Source organism: Acartia tonsa, chromosome 13 (genome assembly GCF_053477335.1).
Source record: "Acartia tonsa isolate MP-2025a chromosome 13, ASM5347733v1, whole genome shotgun sequence".
Lineage (NCBI taxonomy): Eukaryota > Metazoa > Arthropoda > Copepoda > Calanoida > Acartiidae > Acartia > Acartia tonsa.
In genome coordinates, this window is record NC_137272.1 from 16,180,321 (window position 1) to 16,207,217 (window position 26,897).

The following is a 26,897-nucleotide window of genomic DNA, read 5'->3' on the forward strand; positions in this document are numbered from 1 at the left end:
TGTGGTAAAGTGTTTATGTCTGAAGCTTAAGATCTTGGAAATTGCTGATCCGTATTGGTTGTACTTATCAGAAAAAGCTTAATGCATGTCCAAGGGTGGTTTTAAGCTATTTTTTTAAACTCCCCGGCCTTCCTCTCTATATGCTAGGGGCGAAGCATTTAGCTTGTTAATAAATAATCAAATTGATTTCCCCCCAAAATATTTATCTTTCCTTTAACTTGAACATGTGTAGAATGTATAATAATAATTTTATATATTTTCCATAAAAAAAGGTACTATATACATATTAGTGGGGTCATTGAGTTGATTTTTGTTTGCTTTTTCATTAAAAAAAACTTAATACCTCTTCCAGTACGGCTTCGAAACCGATTAATATCCGCTGGATTAGAACCGGTTATCAGTCACACTGAAATATCATATATAGCATCGTAGCCCGGGCTAACAAAATTTGTTTAACTATCATAATTTTTTTTAATATCCTCGGAAAGCTGTCTATAATACGATGCGATAAATAACTATTTTTAAATTCTAACACCTTCACCTAGAGGCTGGGGCGAAGCGAAGCAACAAGTAAAAAATAAAGGAAAATTCACCCATTCGCCCGACTTCATACTGTATGCTACTAAATTATTCTTTAATAATAAAATATTCATAGTTAGTTATATAACATATTTTTCCCTTTAACTAACAAAAATAGGGAAACTATATTTTGGGGAAATTCTTAAGAAGCTAAATTAAAGCTTCTCTTATTAGTAGCCGAGAATTATTCTGTGAATTTTAAAATAAAAATTATATGATTAAACAAATTTTGTTAGCCATGAGGGGCAGAAGAACATAAAATAAATTCAAATAAGATTTTCAGAAACGCGCGAATTTTTAGAAAATTATTGGAAGATTTTTTTTTTATTAAATGAATAACTTCTAAAAAAATAATTTTAACATCAAAAACTTTATAAAGTTTATAATCCTAGTATATAAAGTAGTACGTTTTTTTTGCCTGAAGCCATAAATCTAGGAAACTGCTGGTCCAAATGGATTATACTTTTTAGTGCAGCTTTAAAAGGTATATGGGTGGTTAAGGGCTATTTTCCCGAACTCTTTAAACCCTCCCCTAGAGCCTAGGGGCGAAGCAACTAGTATTTTTCTAATTTAATTTGTTAATGTATAATGACAAGATATGTCAAGTAATAATAAGAAACAATGTGAACATTTTTTTTATGGCTGCATGACTTATTAACATATCATGCAAGTACAAGATTATTCCCTTACTCTGCAGTAGCGTAGCTACTCTATAATTCACTTTGTCTGCCCGTCCGTCTGTCAGTCTGTAACGGAGAAATGTGATTTCCTCGGCTGCCATTTAAGGTAGAAAGCTGAAATTTTTAGTGAAGATTTCTATGACATATGTAAATCTAATCTATACAATATATTGTCCGTCTTTCTGAAGGTTATGCGTCAAAAGATGTTATTTTTTCTTAGAGCTTTTGTGAATTCTATATTTTTGTCAATGTCATGAGAAATGAACATCTGCTCAATTACTCAATTTGTCTGTTTCCCCACTCCTTGATTTCTAGAGCTTCTCTTTTATGGATGTTGTCATCCTTGTTTTCTTTTGATTCCCCCTCCTCTCTCCTTTGCTCTTTCCAGTTCCTTGTTATTTTTTACCTTAATTAACCATATGTAAACAGGGATATAGAGATGGATAAATGAAAGATAATATAATTTTCCACATAATTTCCTAAAATAACATTGTAGCAGATATAGTGATAGCGACAATTTCTCGCAGGGAGGGAGGGGACAACTATTCCCCAAAATTTTTAGTAACGTTTTGTATTTTTTAACTGAAAAACTATTAGGACTTTTATTGAATTTTAAATTAGTTGATTCATTAAGTTGAGTGTCCAAACGTTTCAACAACTAGTTGTAATTTACAGAAGGCTTTATTTTGTGTATCATTAATGGGGATGCACGATGCTGTGAGTATTGGTTTAAAAAATATGACGTAACAAAAAAAATTAGCCAATGAGAGTCCACTACGCATGCCGCCATTGGTCAATAACGGCCTCTCATTGGCTAATTTTTTTTGTTACGTCATATTTTTTAAACCAATACTCACAGCATCGGGATGCACATCAATTTAACGGCAGAAATATTTGTAGAAAGTTGATTTATACTCCATTAACCTTACCCCTTCCTTCATCCCTGAAGAAAGAAAAAAACATTTGTGTTATGGTAAATTTATCCACCTATATGAATATGTCCACAGTAATTGATTGATTGATTCATGCTCAAATAACAAGGATGACTACATTCATAAATGTGAAGCTCTAATACGGAAGGACAAACGAACAATAACTCTTGTAGAGTGTCAGAACTTAAACAGAACATTTATTAGTAAGTCTAAACGTAAAAATTGCAAAAATACAGAATAAGGACAAACTCTCCTTTTTAAGATATGATTATAGAAATGCTTCGCTGCCTCGCTTATAGTATTGTACTTTGATGTCTTAGGAATCATTATTACAAATATCAGATAAGTTGGATAATTACTTCATCCAAAAAGATCCGTATGTTTTAAATGGACGTACGGACTTCCTAGTAACTATTATAGAGTTGCTACACTTTTCTCAATCGTACCTTACTATTACAGAAATTACCATCCAAAGTTTGACATCGAAAGTACGATTCTAACATGTATTTCTGATATGTTAGGGATCCATGAATGTTATACTAATGTAAAATATATGTATCTATTTATATTATACGTATCAAACTCAGGACTATAGTGATAGGACAATGTATTTTTTTATAAATTTTTGTATATTTTCTATAAACCTCCTTATTGGTTAGTTTAAAAGCTTTTGTGTATTTTTGATAAATTTCTAATGGTTTGGCCCAATCTTTTGATAATTTTAATTTACAACAGGGGTAATTTAATTTATCATAATTGGGGATACAATGTCTTATACCTTGAATCCCTGGGTGCTACTAAGCTCTATATCTTGATTTAGATTGATTATATTTACAGGACAATGCAAATTCAGGGAGAAAGGGGACAAGTGGGTACTACTGATAGTGGTACCCAAAGTTTTATAACAGCGTTAATTTAAAAAAAAATTGGGGCACATTTTAATAAATTTAATCCACACAAGGGGTAATTTTGTTTGTCATCATTGTGAATAGATTCACATTTAACGTCCATTGTCTTATCCCTTATGATCCCTGTGCAAATCTGAATTATATCCAGGGAGGGAGAGGACATTGGACTGTAAATTATACTGGGACCCAAAGTTCTCTTATTCGCTGGATTAAATTTTTAATTTATTGGTGTTTAAACTAGTAGACCCAAACTTAAAAACTTATGATTATATCCTACTGAAGTGATAATTTCGTTTACAATCATTGGAGAGGTCTTTTTAGTTTTAAAAAGAAAAAGTAAAAAAAATCCGGGTTTTTTTTCTAGGGCCCATTTCTTTTTAAAGAGTGGAATTATAGAACTCCCTTGACCCTATAAGAAGCTTCACTGTATATGAGAATCATATCGGTCCAGCAGTTGGCGAGATCTTAAGACATTCTGATACTTATACATATATAAGCTTTTATTTTGTTAATATGGTATTTTATTAAGGATCCCTTTATAATCAATCTTGCTTTTAATTTTTGTGCAAGCTCCCTATTATGTAAATATTTTATACTATTAAACATTTACTAAAGCGAGGCTATTATATAATTAAGGGTATGTACGTTTTCCCCCTACATTTAGAAATATTAAAAAAAGATAAATATAGAAAATTATAAAAAAAAATTTAAACACGTTAAAAGGTTATTTTGATAATAAGACTGAAAGATAATAATAAACTGAAAGATAGAAATTAAATGTAATACAAATATTGATAAAAAAAAAGATTGGGGGGGGGGGCGATGAAATGAGGGGGTGTAGAACTCCCCAAGGGCCAAACCAACTTTACCAAACATCTGGACAAGAAAATAGAGAAATGAAATATTGGAGTAATTTTTTAGAGTAATCATCAAATGTAATAAAGTAGTTAATAATCTATATTTTTGTTTTGTTTTTGAAGGTCTCGGAAATAGCAATATCAATTGATTGTAATTTTTTTCTTTTTAAGATGAAACTATAAAATATTACAGTACACACAAAAACAAAGAATGACTATTCTAGAACTCTAAATTCTAATAGTTTTTACAATTTACCCATTTACAGCAAAATCTATTGAACATCTGAATTGTATTTGTATGTGTCAATCGTGATTTTCCATTGTTTTTAATTTTTATACTCAATAGGTTTTCAATTGGTTTAAACAATAGCGACTAATATTACAAATAATCAGTTCTTTAAAGAAGGGGGTTTTCCGAAGGGGGGGGGGGAGGAAATTTCCCCACCCAAACTTTCTAACACTATTCACATATTCAATAAATTTGATTAAGGGTGATTGATATTTTTAAACCTTTTCTGTACGTCCATATCGTATTAATAGTTATTTATCGTATCATACTATAGACAGTTTTCCGCAGATATTGACTGCCTAACTTTTAAATATTTTTTAGGTTCCAGTTGAAATTTTTCCTGAAGTGCAACCAGAACTGTCTGAAGAATGCTGGCAACCCGCGGGACATGCGCAGGTTCCAGGTGGCCGTCTCATCAGCCATGCAGGTCAGCCTATGAGGATTAATTATAGAGTAGCAAAGCAGCTACTCCTAACGTCCTTTTTTCTGTTAGTAATTCAAATATTTTCTAATAACTCAATTAATATGAAATTGATAACTTAGATAATATTGAAAAATTGGGAGTTTCTGCGTATTAAAAGTTATCGCAATTATAGGAATACAATGAAAGTCAATTTCTGCACAATACCTGTTATAATTCAATATATTTCTTCTACAGGTTGATTCTGGCTCCTTGCTGTGTATGTCTGAGAATATGTTCGTTCACAACAACAGTAAACATGGCCGTAAGATTAGAAGGTAAGTACTATGAAATTTTGATACTAGTATACAGTACCCAGCTACCCACACGTACTATGAAAATTAGAAGGTAAGTACCCAGGCACCCACTCGTACTATGAAAATTAGAAGGTAAGTACCCAGGTACCAACTCGTACTATGAAAATTAGAAGGTAAATACCAAGCTACCCACTCGTACAATGAAAATTAGAAGGTAAGTACCCAGCTACCCACACGTACTATGAAAATTAGAAGGTAAGTACCCAGGTACCAACTCGTACAATGAAAATTAGAAGGTAAGTACCCAGGTACCCACTCATACAATGAAAATTAGAAGGTAAGTACCCAGGTACACACACGTACTATGAAAATTAGAAAGTAAGTACCCAGGTACCCACTCATACAATGAAAATTAGAAGGTAAGTACCTAGGAACTCACTCGCACAATAAAAATTAGAAGGAAAGTACCCAGGACCCAGGTACTCAATCGTACTATGAAATTTTGATACTCGTATAAGCACCCAGCTACCCACTCATACTATGAAATTGGACCTAAAATTCGTATACAAATACCCAGGTAACCACTCGTACTTTGAAATTTTGTTATTCGTATATTCAAGATTCGTACAATAGTACCTATAGTTACATTGTTGGTTTCATGACAAGTATAGTAAAATTTTGTATAGTAAAAAATACATCAGTTGTTTCAATTTCTTACAGCCAAATACTGGTTTTTCATTGGAATGCATTGGTTAATATTTATTAACTTTATACTCCATAATGAACTTTGTATATTCATCCATCCATCTCTAAGGCTATGCTGGAAAATGAGATTTACTCGGCTGCTATTTAAGCAAACCTTCAGATTTTTGTTGTCAAAATATCCATTATTTTAGAGCATTTTTAAAACCATTCCTGGCTGTCCAAAGGCTCTTTATAGACGATTTTATCTTTTTTATGTATACAACTTTTTCTAATTAGAATATTACTACAAAAATAATGAATTTTTAAATCTATTTAGGTTAGATGGGACTGAAGGTTTATATCCTAATACACTTGTACCCCAAATTAAGGTAAATTTTACATTTTAGACTAAGCATTAAAAAGATTAGCGCTAACATTATGTTTTCATTGGAGGATTTTTTTTCTCATTTTCTTTTAGTTGGAAGATTTTTTTTTCTCTAAATGATTTTAAAAACATTGAGAAAATTTTTCTAAAAATGATGCTGTGAGTATTGGTGCTAAAAATATGACGTAACAAAAAAAATTAGCCAATGAGAGGCCGTTATTGACCAATGGTAAAATTTATAGTGGCCTCTCATTGGCTATTTTTTTTTGTTACGTCATATTTTTTGCACCAATACTCACAGCATCCTAAAAATTTCTTGTAAACCTAATCTTCATGGGAATCACAAAAACTTTCTAGTGAGTTAAAAAATGTTCCACTATGTCAAAACAATGTTAAATCTATTTTTCTCAAATATTTCTTCTTTCCTAATTTTCTTTTTAGCCAATTAAGCAGCCTAAATAATTAATTATCTGCTGTCTTTACGACTTGCTAGCAAATATATTAGTTAGAACTAATTATGTGGAAGCGAGGAATGCTAATTAATACATAATTAAGGCTGTGTCACCAAGCGAGGGATGGACCACAGGAGGACAGACAATCATTATCATTGGAGAAAACTTTTTTGATGGCCTACAGGTATAACAACTTAACAGATTTTCAAAATATTTATGAAAAAATTAGAAAATTTGTAAAAAATTCGAGAAAAAACTTTTAATTTTTTAGGTTATATTCGGCTCAGTACCAGTTTGGAGTGAATTGATTACCTCACATGCCATCCGTGTTCAAACCCCGCCAAGACATATTCCAGGTATACAAATGGTTCAACTTTTAACGCGGCATTCAAAACTAAGTTTTGCGCATTTTTTCCTTTTTCCAATTGGAATGAATATTTCAATTGTTTGGGGGACCACTATCTCAAATGCCTACCTAAATACCTAGAAAACGTATGAAATATTGTCATTCAGCTAAATATATACACTTATATTGATATAATGTGACAAATTTCAGATATTTAAGGTATTCATTTGAGATAATAATCATAAGGGTGGGTTGACAGTTTTTTGTTTCTTTATTTATTATTATCTGTTCTACGATAGATATAGATTATATATATGCTATGCTTAACATACCTTGTTGTCATAGTAATCATTTTTCAAACATCAGATGAAAAGGATAATTATATCAAACAAAAAATATGTATTAAAAATTTATTTTTCTTGTTTTTTAGGCATAGTTGAAGTATCACTAGCGTACAAATCCCGTCAGTTCAACAAGGGAAGTCCCGGCAGATTTATTTATGTGTGTAAGTAACTTTTTATACATGTTTACGAGTTATAGAGGAGCTACGCTAATTGTCTATTTAATGCTTTGAAAATTGAAAATAAATTTGGGTAAATTTGGCCGTTCAATAACTCTAATCCTTTTAAAAGTAACAAGATGTGTGTCTGTCTATACAGAAGGATCTCGCTATTTATTGGACCGATATGGTTTTCCTTTACAATGAATCATCTCTTAGGTCCCGGGAAGGTTTTATTTGTTTAAGGGAAGGGTACCTTCACCTTCACAGGAGTAGGAAAAGAAAGATATTAATTAAAGGATACTTTTTTTATTTATTTATGAAATAACTATATAATTAAATCTTTTTTTTAGCTTTGAATGAGCCATCCATCGATTATGGTTTCACCCGCCTGAGCAAGCTGGTTCCCAGACATCCAGGTAAGCACTTTAATTCACAGAACCTTTTTCCTTTGGTCATTTTACATACTATCAGGGCTGGCTTTAGGATGATATCGCTCTTCAGAAGGGATAATTTTGTGTATTATAATTATTAGTTATTTTGGTTGGTTGTTGACCTAATCCTTTTTTTTGGAGTAAATTTGATCCTTAAAAACCAATTTTTGGGGGAATTTTTGTGGGTATTATTATTAGTAGCGCAGCTACTCTATAGCCGCGTTTTATGTCCGTGCATCCGTCCGTCATTCCTACTTTGCGTCAGTTAAGAATACAACGTTACTTTTTGATAATTTAAATCTTTTTTTTCTGAATTTCCTGTATTGCAATATATTTTTTTTTTTCTCTCACATTGATCTTGTTGTTACCGCGCTTTTTATGAATATATTTCTTCTTGTTCTTATTTATTAGTATTAAGAATTGGTCCATTAATTCCTAACTACCCAAATTTCACGCTAATCATTCCTATTTTTACACAATTTTCCCCAATTTTTCGCTTTTTATGGTATTAGGGGATGCGCCCTTAGAATTTAGGAGTAAGAGAGGGTTGTAGTAACATAGCCTAAAACCATCCTGAAACATCAGTTTAGCATCTTGAGTCTCTGTATTTGCATGGGATTTAAATTGGATTGCAAATTTAATTGGTACCCAAAGTTTTATAAAGCCGTTATTTTATTGGTTGAAAAGTTTGGACACTGTCAGTTTGAACAAGACTGTTAAAATTCAATAAATGTACCCAAAGTTTTTGAGCTAACAAATAAGATAATGTGTTTGTAAAACTTTGGCTACATTTATTAAATTTTGACACTCTTGTTCAAACTAGCAGTGTCCAAACTTTTCAACTAACAATCTTAATCTACAGAAGGCTTAATTTTGTTTAACATAATCGGGGATCTACATTGATTTATTATCCATTGTCTTATCCCTTAAGATCCCTGTGCATATGAAATGAGCCTCTTGATTGGTTGGTAATGAATAATAAATAAATGGGGGGGGGGGGTAAAACTTATTCCCTTCTCTCTTTCTCCTATATCTGCACATTATTAAGAACAAAAGTTAAAAAGTTCTCGTAAACTAGCAAAAAAAAAAATTTACTGACTAAAGTAGATTTTTTGGAATATCTTTGCTACATCAGTTTAAGTCTCAGTCATGTACGGACGTAGTCGTACATACATCCCCAATAGTAGAAAAGTCTCATATTTGCAGAAATGAATCTTTGATATTAATTTACAATTGAGCATTTTTTTTAATTTACTACATTGAATGTGCACTGTTAACTTCTCCAAGTTCATTACCTATGTAAATTAACTGACTCGGTCTTAAAGTGTTTGGCAATTTCCCCCATTTAATCAATGGGCCTTCTGTAACCCCAACTTCTCCTTTTAATCTTTTAGTTTAGGCATGTTTCTTTTTGGGATTGTCAAAGTTAGGTTATTTTTTATGTTTAAGGGGGGGGGAGGGGGGGTAATCATCTCTAATAATGAATTCGGTGATTTAACAAAATTGTTCCTTAACCAGCTAGCTTTATTCAAGAGTGTGGAAAATGTATTTTTTTCATTCTTTTTACCATTTAAGTAGGGGATATCACAACTGAAGAAGACTAATTTTTAGGAGACCCAGAGAGACTGCCCAAAGAAGTAGTCCTAAAGCGTGCCGCGGACTTAGCGGAAGCACTGTACTCCATGCCGCGCGGCGGCCTAGCCGGATCCAGAACCGATCTGTCGGCCGGCGGCAGAGCTGCGGACGGCTACAATTATGGGCTGACCTCCATCCAGCATGACTCTGGGTATGAGCCTGGCAGCGTGGAGGACTATAACAGACAGAATTCATCTCCCAGGTAAAAAAAAATTGTCAAATCTTGAAGCACTTTGTTGATATACAATTTCATTAGTTTTATCAACCACCAGCGGAGGGGCTATTCATTCGTCATGCTTTAAAATAGCTTAGAACTATCCCAAGACTTGCATCTAAAATTATATAGCCTAAAACCATCTCATGACCTAAGTAGAGTTTACCCAAAATACAGTACTTAATTTGTTCAGTAGTTATTGAGATCTTAAACTTCAGACATAAAACCCTTACTACTTTGTATAATAGTATATAGATGGCATTAGTTAAAGGCTGTCAAAATTGACATATTATCGACATTCCTTTATGATATTGTCATTATCAAACTACTAAATTGAATAAATGTTTGTGAAAATGAGAATGCAAGAGTTAAACGCCTTTTCCAAGTCGAAAAAATGCAAAACCGAAATGTCCGACTATGTAGATGCTCCAAGAGGTGTTAAAACTAATTTGAACTAAAAGTATAACAATATAAAAAGCAAAAAATGAATGATATGCTTATAAATTATGAAAAATGGTCTCGCTCTATCTTCATATTTTTCCCTCTAATTTTTGTTGGCTACAAACTTTTTAATATTTAATGACTCTATCTACTCTTCAATAGTATGTAAACAATTTTGGAGAAAGTTTTGTAAATAAACAGGTGTACTGGCAATGTATGCTGTGGTGATAACAATAGCGATTGGGTACAAAAGCAGAAAGGTTCCTAAAGTGAAACTATAGTTGAACTTAGGTCGGTCCGAATAGGAAGCTTTTTATATCGCCTATAAAAAATGACATCATAATGGCCTACCATAAGTCAATTAAAATGTATACTGGCCTATCATTGGTCATTTTTATTGTATAAGGTCAATTTTTTTATAAGCACTATAAAGAGCCTCTCTGAATAGCTCTTATCATAAATGATGATTCCTTTAATAGCTTGGTACAAATTAAAATGCATAGCAACTCTATAATCGTCATAAGAAAGAAGGTACACCCATTAAAAATATGTTATTCTTTTTATTTTTTTTGAAAAAAAGAGTTTCAGAATATCTAAAAATTCAGATAAAACATAAATGAACACAAACATAATATAATTTAAAGTCCAAATATATTATTCTATTTTATATATGTAATGTATGTATATACAGTAAACATTAATGTATAGCCGCTAGTAACTTCTAATAAACAAGTGTTTGTGTGTGTGTGTGTTTATTTTGGTATATTTTGCGGCAGGATAATTGTAGCATATTTTTGCCTCCTAAATAATGCAAGGATGTGGCTCTTTCATATAGCATTCTTCATTTTAATGTTTCATTCATGTTATTGAGAGGGTTGGTTTACCCAAAATATTTTTAAACAATCTAGGACATAATAGGAGAACCATTTCTTTTCTGCGGTTTACCATATCTATCTATCTATCTATTTATTACTGATTTAGTGCATATCCTAGAGTTTTTTCAATGCTATTGAACATAATCGTCATTGTTAATCAAAACGGCTGCACACCTCTGGCATATATATATATAAAGTTTAATCTGGAGAATATATATTCCCCTCCCCCATCCAGCACCATTGGTCCCCCTATCCACTGGTCCCTCGAGAGGTTTAAATCCTGACTGTATATCTAAAGCTAACTGAGTATCTCCATGGATACCAGGGATAGTAATATTAAAACATTTTTTTTTAAATTTATTTTTTCATTTAGATATCCAAAAATGTAAATCAAGTTAAATATAATATAATTTGAACTTTTAATGCAAATTTAAGGGATAGGTAGATTTTCAATATTTAAAAATGGTTTTATTAAAACCAATCTTATTATTCCAACCTCCCTCCAATCCCTGGCAAAAATGTGTAGAGTAGATATATAATATTGTACATAAAGTAATATATTCTTACTCAATGCTCTAGCTAACAGAGATAACTTTTTATTCTAAGGCTCTTTGTTTCTTTTTTGCACAACAAAAGTTATGGCTAAGATTTTAAGAATTATCTAAGTCTACTAAACGGGAAACAGTCAAATGCTTTGTGTAAGTTAAGAAATGATTGTTATTGATATGAAATGTATTTTTTTCAGAGCCTATTCTGATCCTCCAGCAACTCCAGTGACAAGTTCAGGACCTGGCTATATTTCTGGCATGGGAACAGGGATGCCAACATCACCAGCACTCTTCAATACAGCTTCATCTAGTAAGTTTTCAACAAGATTTTTACCCCTATGTTAGTTAATAGGATAGAATCTTTTATTTTGCCAGTGATCCGATCCTTTTCCACCCAAATCTTGTTTAACCTATTTTATTAAAAGGTTAAGATTTTTCACTGGCAAATAAGAGATTTTGCTTTTAGTCATCTTAATATTAGCAAATTAGAATACTTTAATTTACAATTTAAGATGTAATTCAGGGTCAAACGCCTTATTTATATCTAAATTTCCACTTGTTTTCTAAATACTTTCTTTTACAAATAATAGATTTTGAAATTCTTATAGAGCACACCACAGAAGACAATTAGCACACTAGTCTCTAGATTTAGTAATTTTGCACATTTATGTTAAATAATTAGATGTTTACTTTAAAAAAAATTAAACATTGATTTAAAATGATATACACACGCTTTGCATGATTTTTTATGAGCACATATTTAAAAATAAGCTTTTTCATACACCTATATACTTTTTTAGTTTCTTATTTTCTTTTTTTGTTTATTTAGCCTCATCCCCCTCCCCGACAGAGAAAGATGGTGCCCTGTTGGCCCACATGCAGATGTCTGCACATGCGCGCTCTTTCCATGACACAACAGCGCGGCATTCGGATGTCGTCGGTGCTGAGTTAGCGGCAAAAAATCAACAGCTGCTTGATGCAAAATACTTCAGCATGCATGATGCTAATTCCCGCCAATTTCCGCCGCCAATGCAGTACATGGGAATGCCACATTTGTCCTCTTGGCAATTAGCCGCACACTAGACTCTAAAACAGGTTTGTACTATTATTTATCTTTATGTTTAATGTAAATATAATAAATGTTAAACCCTAGTTTTATAGAGCATGATTATTTATATGTTTGCTTATAGTTATTTTTTTACACTATTAAAAATCTAAATTTGTTTATACTTAATTACAATCTCATGAGAATTAAATGTGAAGTGTATTTGGCATTACAAATTGTTTCATATACAAATATGTACAATCCTCAGATGCTTATATATTGTTTAAGCCAAAAATAATCATTTAAAAAATTTTAGGAATGTCATCACTGATGTCCAGTTCCTTTGCCGCCATGACCTCGCCGTTCTGCGGCCAACCATACTCCCCTCTGACTGCTTCAGCTAAATAGCTTGAGGATCCTCAGCCGCCAGATGATACTTAGTTGTAAATGACAAATTCTTGCAAACTTGCCCCCACAAAAAAAAATTGGGTTAGAATGCAAAAAAAACCATAAGTTACAGGGGAAAAAAGAATTTTGGCCAAATCAAAAGCTAAAAATTATTAATAACTAGTCTATAAATATGGTTTTTTTTTTAATATTTCCATCTATTTATGTATGATATTATGTACTCTATATTATAATTATGTTATAATTAATGTATTATGTTAATTATTATGTCAAGTTTTGTTTATTATTTTATGTAAAAGTTTTGTTTTAAGTAAATACTCAAAAGGTTAATTCATACAGACTGATTTTTTTTCTTTGAAAAAACATATCATTTAATACCTATATTTGCGGTAACTTTTATTACACGAAAACTGCTATTTTAAAATCATTTTTGCATCACTTTAAAAATCACAATTTGCAAATTAATACTCTTTTTAAAAAATAAGTCTTTTGAAACATTTTGCAATTATTAAAAATATGTGCCATAAAAAAAAGTTAAAAAAAAAAAAATTTTAGAGTCAGATTTTTTCTGCACATAATATGATTTTTAAGAAACTTTTAAAACCAAATTATGCAATCTAATCAAAAAGTGAAGTAAGGTCTTCCTTATTAAAATGCTTGTATATTTTTCAAAAGGCATTACATTAGTCAAAAAAGTGGAATCATTTAAAAGTAGACTTACCTATGTGGAGATATTGATGCCTACATAGTTCTATGCAATTTTAGCAAAAATTAAATACTTTTTTTATATTATACAAAATGATTATAAATTAAGTGCAATTTTTAAGCACTCAGAAATACATAACTAGAATTATCAAGCAACTAAAAATTCTTAAAATGGGAGATAAGGAAAGTGTCATGTTTGACATCCTAAAGATACATCTAAAAAAGAAGATTAGAGGAGAAGTGGTAAAGGAAATGTCTAAAAAAGAGATGGATTTAGACATATTTTTATGACGTCACACATGACACTTTCCATATCTCCCTAAAAATGCACTGATAAATTATAAACAAACTTACTGAAAGAGCGTTACCTCAGTTTAAAAACTAGTTTTAGACTAATAAATAAAAATAGAAAAAAATTTCACTTTATTTATAATCATTTTTACATTATAAAACAACTTGAACCAAAGGAGGTGTGAGCTAATAATAATGGAGAAATGAATCTTTTCTTAACAAAAAAAAAATGAAATTCTGTGATATTTTCCATGCAGTCATCATTTATTTGATCTTTGTAGGCTTTAGACTCATTGCATAATTCTCATTCTTGCTGTTATTGTATTAATATAGAACAGGGATTTTGCACCTAAATATAAACTTTTCTATTATGGCTTCCCAACCTATTTATATCCGCTGGAATAGTACCAGTTCTCAGCCATACTGAAAAATCTTGTATAGCAAAAAAGCATATATTTTGATATTTTTGCTATGAAGCAAAATGTTTTTGTTTAGGTGCAAATTCCAGTTCTAAATGTAAAGTAGTTAACTATCAATTGTTTAAAAGTATTTTTTTCAAAATATAATTTTAAACAGATAGTTAACAATGATTAAATTTGTATTGATTCTAGGTCTAATTATTATCAGGGAGAGAGGGGACATTGGACTGTAAATTATAATGGTACCCAAAGTTTTATAACCAAGTTATCTTATTCGCTGGCTCAAAAACTTTGGGTACTTTAATTAGATTTTGATTGGTTGGTTCAAAACAAATAATGTCCAATCTTTTCAGCTAATAATTTAATCTAAAGAAGGAGTAGTTTTGTTTATTATCAACAGGGATGTATATCAATTTATATTCCATTGTCTTATCCCTTAAGATACCTGAATCATTATGCCTTTTCAAATTAAATTCTAGTATAAAAAATGATTACATCTTATGAATCTTGTAAAAATTTATATGTCCAATTAAATATTTAAAATCTTGTATAATTCTTTTTTTGTATGTTTCTAACTAAAGCATTTTCATTATGACTCTAAAAGAAATAAAAAAAATATATTTTTACTCAAAAAATACAATCAAAATTATTTTTAAATGCTATAATTAATATTATGTGACTAGTGTTTCTATTTGGCTTTTCATAAAAATGGTCTCCCAGATTTTTTCCACGTTTTTGTACAAATTGTACAATTATTGGAATAAATTCTTTGAGGCAGTATATTTCATATTATAAATGTGGTCGTTTTGATTAAAATTATTTTGCTATCTATACATATTAATATTAATAAATTTATCAAAATGAACTTTATTTTTATTGCTGAGTACGAAAAACAAGACATTTCTTTATCTGTTTACTAGCGGCTTCGCCCCTAGAAGCCCTTAGGGGCTCTTAAGGTTATGGGTGAAAGTCAACACGCCTCCCAATTTTTTTGTCTCTAAGATCATGAACGCTAACGACTAAAATAAATCATTTGCCTTGTAGAAAAGCTGTTGATATAATGATTCCAATTTGTACTTAATCCATCATACATTGCCCTACTACTGTTCCCCCTTAGTTTTAGAATAAATTTAAAGTTTGATATGAAATAAGAATGTAATCCCTGATAAAAGAATTATGGATGTCTTATCAAAAAAGTTATTTTAGGGGCGTAAGGTACGTTTTTATTTGAGACGGGGGGGTTGCATTGATAAAATAAAATTTTAAACTTTGACCAATAGCCATGATACATATTATTTTTATTGACCGTACACCCATTGGTTGCAAGATTTTTTTTGGCATGGTTGCGCCTTTTTATAGGCCAAGGAACGATTCATAGGCAATTTTATTTAGCATTTTTCATGAAGGGGGGGGGGGGAGACAATAAACTGTAAATTACACTGGTGCACAAAGTTAGATAACCACATCACATCATATATTCGATGGGTAAAACTAAAAATTTTTGGTTCTTTTATTGAATTTTGATTGGTTAGTTCCATATTGTACTAGTAGTGTCCAAACTTTACAACCAATGAATTTAATTTACAGAATGTATGGTTTTGTTAAGTATGTATAATGTATATCAATTTATCGTCAAATGTCTTATCCCTTAACATCCGTGGTTATCTTTCCTTTTTTAAATAGGGGGGGATGTTAACATACCCACCCTCCCCCTGAATACTCACTTTTTTCACTGCATCCTACATGATAACTAAATGAACAAAAGATCAAAAAATTGGATTCCTGTGGAAGCGAAGCCACTCTTTAAGTCAAATAAGAGTTGTCTGATAGGCGATTGTTTCGAATCTTGGCTCAAAATGAAATTAAATTGAGTTTATTAATACGATTAAGGTTAATAACCTGGTTTTCAATTACCTTCAATTACCTCGTTCGGGCAGGATTGCAGTTAAGGACCTTATCGACTTGATGTACTGTCCAGGTCCTGGTCCAGCAATCCAGGAGAACTATGGATGTGTTACGCACCCTACTCTGTGCAAACACCCAAGACATAGCAGCAGTAGGAACCATTTTTAACATCTTTAGATATGACCCGGTGTTGGTCCGAGATTCGAACCTATCACCTTTCCGACGACGAGCGGATGCGCTACGTGTTGAGCCACGGTCACGGGTTTAATAACCTGGTTTATAAACAGTCCCTACTCATTGCCTGCACGCAGAGGACTTTCAGACAAAGGCCATGAAATCAAAGGGTTAGTTTTCTAAAAATATAGTACACCTGCAACTCTAGATCTAAATTCGTTACCATTCACAGCTGTAGCTTTCAAACTCAGGTCTTGTAATTAAAGGGTTTGTTTTCTTGCTTTTAGTTCAACCACGTATTTTAAAAAAAATTCCCTATAGTGGTAAAAATCATCCTTGTTTGATTTTTTTGGGATTTCGGGGGGAGGGAGGGGATATGTGGGGGGTTAATCCTGGGATAATCTCTTGTAGAGATCGTGTTCCCAGCCCATATTTCTCAGGGACAGGGAAATGGCACCTGGAAAAAATATTGTCCTCAACATTTCAAAAACCGTTATATAAATGTCTATACCTAAGGATCTCCCCAACCGTTTAACTGTTATGGTTCTATTTTAAAATGCAGCTCCAGGAAAAATTGATAACTTTATTATTGGGAAGGGTATCACCACTTCGCCAAGAGATATCGCCCAAATAAAAAACTTACGCCCCCCTTCCCCAACTCAAGTGCCCCTAGAGCTCTTTAGGGGCATAGTCACTTGTAATTATACAATATGTTTCCTTTATTGTGTTGTATAAAATGAAACTAAAATCGTCATCAATAAAGAATTTGATATAATATTTATTTGACTGATGGAAAAAAAGGAGACAAAACTTCCTTTTCTATGTCTCTTATCCTTTTCCGTGCATATTTTTATCCATTTTTTCGTTCATTCTCTCTTTGCTCCTTTTTTTCTTATCTATTACTCTGCCATTTTTTGTGCAGCTACTATATAATGCGAAATGTCTATAAGTCAGCTACTTAAGGGGGATAGAACAGACAATGTTTTGGGTTAATATTCCTTATATCAATGAACATCTCTTATATAATTTACTTGGTCCGTCAGTCTGTCCTTATTGGAAAATTATTTGCGCGGCTACTAATAGTTGTAAATAAACGGCAAATTTTTTGGATCAATAAGCATCTTTTTTTTTGGTGAAAACTTTCTGAACAATAAACATCTACTCTACAAATTATATTGTCTGTTAACTCCAATGTTAACAAGTTAGACTGCTCAAATTTTGTGTAAAGTTTCAAATGACCATTGATCATAGTTGCTTACTTTTTATATTCTTCCATTTGTTTTTATTTTGAATTTAAGATCTTCGCTAGTAATGGATGTTGTTATTTTTGTTTTTTTCCTTCTTAAATCCAATTATCTTAATCTGGATATTCTTTGAGGTTGATAATTACAATTCTGTTCTGTTTTATAAAATGGGAAAAGAACAATTTAATCAAAGTTCAAGATAAAATTATTTTATCACTAGCGGCTACGCCCCTTGAGGCTTCTAGAGGTCCTTGAGAGGTAAGGGGGGGAGGGGGGAAGTTGATCCCCCTTTTCAATTATAGTATTAAAAGAAAAAGTTTTTAAAAACGGGAGAAGCTCATTTTTTCAAAGAACCATATCAGTTCAGCGCTTACAAAAATCCTTCGGTACAGACAAACACACAGACACAGAAGATCCTGTTACTTTTTATAAAAGGATAATTAGAATCAAAGCTACTCCCTAAGTCAGTTTGTGGTTGATCCTATTGTCTGTCTAAAAGAAAGGGAAGAATCTTCCCTATAAAGAAGAACCAACTTGGTCCAGCGGTTTGCAAGTAAGTTTAGGCATAGACAGAACAACACATACAGACATCCTATCTCTTTTATACAGAATGTAACTTTACTGGCGATATCAAAGACATTTTTTTCTTCAGATGATAATTCTCTCCCTGATTTAAAGAACTATGTATAATACAAAGTAGCTTGATGTCTGTATGTCCGTCTGTATGAAGCTTAAGATCTCGGTAACCGCTGAACTGATTGGGCTCTAATCTTCAGGGAATATACCTACTAGTGAAAAATAACCTGCTATAGTTGTTAAAAAAAACTTCAAAGAAACTAATACTATTTTGAAAAAAAGTAACAGAAAGGTTGTAGACTAAATAGTTTTTCTTTAGTTGAAATATCCGCTGATTTGAATTGAGAGATTTGAATTTTATTTTAACATCATGATATAGACCTGTAATCAACAAAAAGGAATTTTAATGGTGGTTTATTACATTAGTACCTAAAGTTTTATAATGATGTTTTAACGTTGGCTTGATAACCCTGGGGACTTTTATGGAATTTTGATTGGTTGGTATATGAAGTTGAGTGTCTTAACGGTTTAACCCCTAATTGTAATCTACAGAAGTGGTAAGTTTTTTGTATCATCATGGAGTATATACATCAATTAATCGACCATTGTCTTATCCCTTATAATCACTGATGAAATATGGTTTTTCTTCCAATGAAATATCCCCTCCATATATATTTTGAGCGCGTTGCCGCTGATTTCTGTATATGTAACCTGAGACTTGCACGTCCAGATGTACAATATACAATTCTCATCTAATATAAACCTATAATACAAAATTGGTTGTGTCCCCATAGTATAACCAATTCCTTAGCTCAAAAACTTTGGGTACTTTTATTGAATTTTGATTGGTTGTTTCATAACTTTTAGAACAATTGTTTTAATCTACAGTTGGGATAGTTTTGTAAATTATCATTGAGGATTTATATCTACTTATCGTCCATTGTCTTATCCCCACTTAACCATGGACCTACCCTTTAGCTTCTTCATGGTTAAAGACATTAAAAATTGGAATCAGCTGTGACTTTGCTAGAAATGTGAGAGGAAATATCTTGGCCCACAAACAGGCCAAGACAAACAAGACAGTTGTAGCACCCAGAGAAAAGGCGTACATCGAAGGATTGGTAAATAAAATCAAAAGGGCGGGATCTAGGCTATTTTGTATTGAAAAAGTTAATAAAACCACGTGAAAGCCAATTGGAAACCTATTTCCTAGCAAATCTAATTCAAGTTGAAGATGTCCTAAAAAGTACAACACACACCACACTATTATTTTGCTACTATGAAATTTTTTGCTGTTTTGAAAAATAAACTTTTTTTAAAAATCCATATGTACATACATACATACAAACACATTACATATGTACTACTCCTCAGGGAAGGATGGGACATTGGGCTTTCTATTACACTAGTCCCCAAAGTTTTAAAAAGATTTTTTCTTATTTGTTTGCTTAACAACTTTGGGGACTTTTATTGAATATTAATTGGTTGGTTCATTAGGCCAAGTGTTCAAACATTTTAATCACTAATTGTAAACTACAAGGGGTTATTTTGTGTATCATCATTGGGGATGTACATCAATTCTTCGGACATTATCTTATCCCTTTATATTCCTGACTACTACTAGTGGTTTAATTTCATTCCAATACGAGGCCCGGGTTTAAAAAGAAAATATAATCCCGTAAATATTTTTATAGAAAACAATATAACTTTTTTGTCTTTTTTGAAGGGGGAGGAGGGATAGTCCCTCCAAGAAAATTAATTGAAACCAAATGATTATTCCTAATATAATTATTATTATTTTTAAAAACTGAACTTATTGCTTCGATGGTCATTTCCTATAATACATCTGGTGATGCTACGATTCCGCTGAATTACTTTCAGTTTCAGAAAAGTAAAAAAGAACCTAAAACAAAGGATTGATGGGAGCAAAATATGACTTTGGAATCAAATCCATAGACTTGAATCAAACAGGTGTACTTCATTGAGATAATTGGGAAGAGGGGGACAGTTAATATGTTCAATTTTCTTATTCTTTTTAAGCTAGAACATTTTTTCAGAAAATGTTTATTTTAGATATTTCACAACATATCTGGTAAGCCGAGCGTACTCGGCCCACGGGGTAACGAGTTCGGATTCAACGGGCCCTAGCCTTTAAGTATTCTACCAAACAAACAAGCAGGATTCAATCATACAGAATTATATATTTAAACTGAATAATATTTACAAGTTATGTTTACTATATATATACAACAAAAATATGACAATAGTTAGGTTTGAAGGGGGTGTGGGGCGCTAGGGCTTAGCGCCCGACGGTAGACGGCTGTGGGGGCAGCGGTGGTAAAAGGGGAGGCAGTGCCTCCCGATTATATAAGTGCATGATGGACTCGTGATAGTTGCATGTTCAAGTCCCCTCCCCACATTTAGGCAGGCTTAGTTTGACCGCCGGGTGCGGGGTTAACAGCGGTCATGAGATGGATAGTGATATAATAGGATTAGTGCGGTGGGTTTGTTATCATAAGTCACAGCGAAGCAACTCTGTATTGGGCCTGTCCGTATGGGTGTCGTATTACCACAACCTCCCCTTCAAGGGTTGCGTGGCTCTTGAGACACCAGGCCTTGAACCTGGGGATACGACAGCCGGCTCATGCGCCGGACAGGCAGTCCCTGGGGCACAGCTCGGTGGAGGACAGCTCGGGCTACACAGGCTCCTCGGGACACTCGTTGCTCGGTCTGACTGTGGTTGGTGATCAGCATTGTCAGCTCCTGGTTGGCTTCTAGGCGTGGGTTGGCCACGGCCAGGCCTCGCCGCTGGAAATTTTGCCTCGTCTGCAGGATCAGTTCTGTCTCGGCTGGTAACTGGACACGGAGGCCTAGGCAGATTCTGGTGGTTCCTAAGGGTGGAATGGTGATGGCAAAGGGCGCATAGACTTCCATGGGGGCGCCTGCTTGATTCAGGTTGCTTGGCCTCCTAGCTCCTACCCGGATGGGGATGGCTGTCATCAGCAGGGGGCACATGGCTTCTTCTTCTTCTTCTGGGGCGGCTTCTTCCATCGCAGTGGCTGGCTCTTCTCCTACAGGTCCGCTGCTGGCTGGCAGGTTCTCCATGTCTGCGTCAGGGTTCCAGATGGCATCTCTGAGTGGCTCTGGAGCGGGCGGCGGCGGCGGTGGTTCGTTGGGTTGCTCCTGCAGGTTTTCCTCCACTGGGTCACGATCTTGGCCGCTAGGCTGTGGGGCGGCTGCGGCTGGCTGGTGCACTGGGAACTCTCCTGGGTTGCTAGCTGCGGGCGCCGCCGCTCCAACTGGCAGCTCGGTGGCATCCTCGTCGCCGTCCACGTCAACTTGGATGTCTTCTGGGATCTGGTGGGCAGTCACATCTCCAGTGTATTTGCGCAGTCGGCCTACATGCGCGGTAACTTCTGAGATCCTGGCTACTGGAGAGGCAGGTTTGATGACATAATGGACTTCTGTAGCTTTCCTTACTACCTTCCAGGGGCCCGTCCATCTCTTGGTAATCTTGGCTGCCTTTCCTGGCACCAGGCGAGGGGCCAGGTACCAGACCAAGTCTCCAACCTCATACTTGGCCGTGCCTTCGTAAGCTGCCGCGCTCCTCCTGATGGCTCCCTCCTCCTTCTGCTGGATGGCATCATAAACTGCATAGTAGCGCTGCAACAGAGCTTGGACGTTGGCTGGAACTGAAGCATATTCGGTCTCTGGCAGCCGTAGCACCATGTCCACCGGAAGTTTGGCCTCTCTCCCAAAGAAGGCCAGGAACGGGGTCACACCAGTGGATCTACAGGCCTTGGTGTTGTAGGCAAAGGCGATGGCAGGCAGGTGGGGCTCCCAGTTGTTATCGTCTCTGTCTAGGAACAGGCGCATGCCTGTGTTGAGCGTCCTATGAAACCTCTCCACTCGGTTGGACTGCGGATTGTAGGGTGGTGGATGTGTCAGGCCAATCTCGAGCCGGGAGGCCAGTTCCTGGAATACCTGGCCGGTAAATTCCATTCCATTGTCGGAATGGATCTTCAGGGGGCACCCGAACGTGGCCAGGTGGCGGTGCAACAGGGCTTCAGCCACCGTGAGGGTGCGCTTGTTGGGGATGGCGTAGAGGCTGACAAACCGGCTAAATCCATCTTGGCAGGTGAGGATGTAGCGGTTCCCAGCTGGGGTCTCTGGCAGTGGCCCCACCAGGTCGATGAATAGGACTTGCTGTGGATACCCCTGGCGGGAGGGCACGTGGATCCCCTGCTTCAGCCTCTCCTTGGTAACTTTCTGGACACACTCAGGGCAGGTTTGTACCATCAGGCGGACGTCACGGGCCAGGTTGGGCCACCAGAAGTGCATGGCAACGCGGGCGATAGTTGCGTCCATCCCAAAGTGCCCAGCCATGGGGGTCCCATGGGCTAGAAAGAACGCATCCTGCTGGAGGGCCGCCGGCAGCAGGTATCTTGTCCTCTCTCCTGTCAGAGTCTGGTCAGTGGTGGTGAGGCAGCCATGCTCGTCAAGCCCCAGGGCTGAGAAGCGGCTGGCGTACTGCTGCTCGTCTCGTTCCTTGCCACGCAGCTCAGCCTTGGTTGGGGCCTTGCCATCAGCCACCCATTGGCGGACACGGAGCAGGAGGGGGTCCTGTGTCTGGGCTTCCAATACTCTAGCTGAGTCCAGTCGGGCGGCAGGAGGCCGGCTAGCTGCGGGCTCCCCTAGCTGGGCCAGGTTGTGGATATACTCCGCCTGCTCTGCTAATTCTTCGGCGCTAGCCGTTGGCATGTTGGCATCTTCCCGGCGGCTGAGGGCGTCGGCGTTGGTATTCTGGGTGCCAGGCCTGTGGCAGACGGTAAAGTCTAAGGCCGCTAGCTCCTCCTGCCAGCGGGCCACCATCCCTGTGGATGTGTTCAGTGATTTCATCTGTAGCAGGGCAGAGGAATCAGTGTTGATCTGGAAGCTGCGGTAGGACAAGATGCCGTGGAATTTTCGGATCCCATAGATAATGGCGGCCATCTCTCCCTTCCAGGACGGGTAGCGCGTCTCAGGGTCGGTTGTCTTGCGCCCCACGGCGGCAATCAGCCTCTCCTTGCCCTCCTGGCATTGACTCAATATGGCAGAGATGGCGCGGCTGCTGAAATCTGTGGTGAGCTGGAACACTGCTGGTAAATCAAACCTGGGCGGCGCTCGGATGGGGGCCTGTCGGAACTTGTCCTTGAGTTGCAGCAGCTGGGCTTCCATCTCAGGCGTCCAGGTTAGGGCCTTGGCCGTCTTCTGCCGATTCATCTCGTATGTGAGGTCTGCATACTCTGGGATGAACAGGCGGTAGTATCCAAAGAAGCCCAGCAACGCCAGCAAATCCTTGGGGGTGCTAGGGGCTGGCCAGTCCAAGATGCGGTCAATATAGTCCTCTTGCATGGCTATCCCCTCCCGGCTGAGGGTGTGACCCAGATAATCCACCTTGGACCGGAACAACTTGGTCTTGGCTGGCTTGAGGCGGATCCCTCCCCTGCGGTGGGCTTCCAAGACCTCTCTGAGCCTGGCCAGGTGGGCCCAGGTATCCTGGTGGAAGGTCAGGACGTCGTCAAGGTATGACTGGAGGTTGGCTGTGCCTAGTGGGTTTAGGACCCCGGCAATAAACCTGGAATAGACCGACGGTGCCGTAGCCAGGCCAAAGGGCATCCTTTTCCATTGATACAAGCCCCTGGGGGTGGTGAATGCGGTGCAGGGCCGGCTATCCTCAGACACACGGATGGTGTAGTATGCGGCCACCGCGTCTAGAGCACTGTAGACACGGTGCCCGCCAGCTCGTTCCACCAATTGCTGGATCCTAGGCAGGGGGTAGCTGTCCAGCTCCAGACACTTGTTGAGGGCCCTGTAGTCGACGGCCCAGCGGGTGCTCCCGTCCTTCTTCTTGATGGGCACCAGGGGGCTGCTCCAGGCGGAGTCCGACGGCTCTATGACTCCTTCCTGCAGCCAAGTGTCCAGTTGTTTCTCCAGTTCAGCCTCTTGCCGCGGGTTCAGATCCCTAAATCTCTGGCGGATCGGCTGGGTCCCTGGCTTGAGGCGCAGCTGCAATTCAACCACATCTGTGCAGCCGGGGGTAGAATTGGAGAAGACGTCCCTGTACTCTGACAACGTAGTCCAGACCTCCTTCTTGAGCAAGGGGTCCTTGCGTAGGAACTCATTGTCTTCCATCTCCAAGGCCTCCCACAACTCTTGCATGTCTATAGGCTCAGCAGGTTCTTGGACCGAGTGGAGACGCGGGGGAGGCGTATCAGAGACCTCCAGAATGTCAGGTTTGACCAGCTCCCCTGCCACTGGGAGGCCAGCATCCAGCAAGAGGGGCACCTCCCCCTCATTGACCACCAGTACTCTAAACACAGTGGCAGAGCCAGGCCTGTGGGCATACAGGCCCTCTGGAATAACAAGGTCCTCCCCAAACCTCTGTTCTGGGGCAGCTAGTTGAATGGCATCCTTGGTGCGATGGCCTACTAGCTCAACAGGGACTGCCATAACCCCGCGGCCAGGCAGGACCACCCGCTTGGCTGTGCGGAGCTGGGGTGGTTGACCGTCAGTTGGAGTGACAGCGCTCAGCCTATACGTGGCTGGTGAGGGGTCAGCCTTGGCTCCGGGACCCACCGGCCGCGACTTGACGGGCTCGGCTTCTGGAGAGGCTGACGGGTCGGAACCAGGCTTGGCTCCGGGGGCGTCCGGCCACGATTTGACGGGCTCGGCGCTGGGAGAGGCCAAAATGCTGGGTCCAGCTTTGGCTCCGTGGGCGTCCGGCCGCGACTTGACGGGCACGGCGCCGGGAGAGGCTGGGGCCTGAGAGTTGAGTGTGGCTCCGGGTACATCAGACCGCGACTTGACGGGTCTGGACTCGGGCTTGGCTGGTGGACTGGCTGGAGGTCCCAGGTAGAGGGGGCCAGGTGGACACGGCTGGCCGTTGATAAAAATGTCGGAGGAGAAGATTGGTTCTGGAGGGCTGGCAATCTCAGGAAACGTTGTTGGCAGGCTCTCCCTTGGCACCTTGGGCACTGGGGGCAACCCCATGGCTAGCAGGTTAGCACCCTTGTGTGCGTTGAGCTCAGCGTCCACCCAGTGTGTGCCTTTCTCAACCACACGCGGCTGCTCAGGCAGGGGGCCTGGCAGAGGCCCCTCATAGCTTAGCTCTCTCTCGGCTGTCTCCCGGTCAATGGGGACGCCACGGAGTGGGATAAACTCCCCACGCGCCCACAAGCAAGGTGGTTGCATGTCGAAACAGAGCCTAGTTCCGAACTCCTTGAGAAAATACCCTCCTAAGTTCAGAGGGTGGGAGAGATTTCGGACCACAGTCACGTGGTATAGATGGAGTATAAGAGTGTGTGAAACTGCCATATATAACTCTTTTAATTTTCCAATTACCTGGAGGGGCTGGCCTTCCTCATTAGCAGTCAGGATCTGGGTGTTGTCCGGAATCAACATGCGTTGCACGCCCATCGCGTGCATGAGGTGCTCAGAAATTACAGCAGACCCTGGTACACGGTTGCCAGAATCAACCATGGCATCAACCTGTACATGCTGGGCAGGGTCAGGAGTAGGAAACCTCACCCTGATATGGCAGGGGAAGTGGAGGTCCTGCCCTTGGGACAAGGGGGCCTCTCGTTCGGCTGGGGTTGGCAGAAACTTTGGTGGTGGCCGCACCGCAGCTATGGTGGTATCGCTTACCATGGTGGCTTAGACTGTAGCTTCGAATCACTAGAGCTTATTAATTATCACTTGGTCAACAATTTTATATTTATTATTTTTTTTTATCACTTGGTTGACTTTTTATACACAATGATGTGTTGTTATCACTAGGAGCTCTAGGTGTGATTCTGGAAGCACTGGCAGCAGGGAATGTCCGTCCTGCAAGGTTCAGAGGGGTGACGGCGGTAGGGAATGACCCGTCCTACAGCGCCGCTGGTTCGAATCCCGACAAATGGCGGCAGGGAATGGCCCGTCCTACAGCGCCTCGGGTTCGAATCCTGGGAGACAGCGGCAGGGAATGTCCCTTCCTGCCGTGCCTGTGGCTCAAAATTTGCTATCCGTCGCAGTGGTAGGGCTTACTTGTGTGCTGAAGCTTCGCAGCCACACATTGCCTTCTTAGGGAGACCAGCACACAGCTGTCTGTCTCGTAGGTTTGGCCTGGGTGTCCTGGGGCTTGTCCCAGCTACACTTGCCAATTTAGACTCAGTTTTGTAGCCGTCTGAGCTAAATTATCCGGTTGCCGTGGCTGCGCACCTAGCGCTACTCCTACACGACACGGACAAAGCGTCTTAACTGGCGCTTTTAGCAGGCTAAATCTGCTTGCCGTAGGCCAGAGGCCCACATATTGCGTTCAAAATGATGGAAATTCGACCTAAAAAGGCCGTCTCACGGGTCAGTTGGCTTCTCAGTTGGCGGCTGATTGTCCCCTTACTTGCCAAAGGGTCCAATCAGAGGTAGAATAGGCTAGTTCTGTAAGGCTCGATCTCACAGCTGACACCAAGTTCTGGTAAGCCGAGCGTACTCGGCCCACGGGGTAACGAGTTCGGATTCAACGGGCCCTAGCCTTTAAGTATTCTACCAAACAAACAAGCAGGATTCAATCATACAGAATTATATATTTAAACTGAATAATATTTACAAGTTATGTTTACTATATATATACAACAA

At 37.9% G+C, this 26,897-nt stretch overlaps 2 protein-coding genes across 3 annotated transcripts in view; one reads left to right on the forward strand and one right to left on the reverse strand.

Annotated features, from left to right (window-relative positions):
* LOC145304198 (transcription factor collier-like) overlaps window positions 1-13,338 on the forward strand; it is a 34,108-nt gene extending 20,770 nt beyond the window's left edge. The window contains exons 7-17 of one of the 2 annotated variants that reach the window (XM_080146009.1): window positions 4,567-4,672; window positions 4,904-4,983; window positions 5,984-6,035; window positions 6,587-6,667; window positions 6,755-6,839; window positions 7,260-7,334; window positions 7,682-7,747; window positions 9,374-9,599; window positions 11,673-11,785; window positions 12,305-12,570; window positions 12,837-13,338. In XM_080146009.1, the coding sequence (XP_080002135.1) occupies window positions 4,567-4,672; window positions 4,904-4,983; window positions 5,984-6,035; window positions 6,587-6,667; window positions 6,755-6,839; window positions 7,260-7,334; window positions 7,682-7,747; window positions 9,374-9,599; window positions 11,673-11,785; window positions 12,305-12,558 (1,138 nt within the window). In that variant the 3' untranslated portion in view covers window positions 12,559-12,570; window positions 12,837-13,338. The remainder of the gene's footprint in view (window positions 1-4,566; window positions 4,673-4,903; window positions 4,984-5,983; window positions 6,036-6,586; window positions 6,668-6,754; window positions 6,840-7,259; window positions 7,335-7,681; window positions 7,748-9,373; window positions 9,600-11,672; window positions 11,786-12,304; window positions 12,571-12,836) is intronic. The other variant, XM_080146010.1, reaches the window with a different exon arrangement.
* LOC145304199 (hydroxypyruvate/pyruvate aldolase-like) overlaps window positions 1-26,897 on the reverse strand; it is a 171,047-nt gene that overhangs the window by 12,147 nt on the left and 132,003 nt on the right. The window lies entirely within an intron of this gene.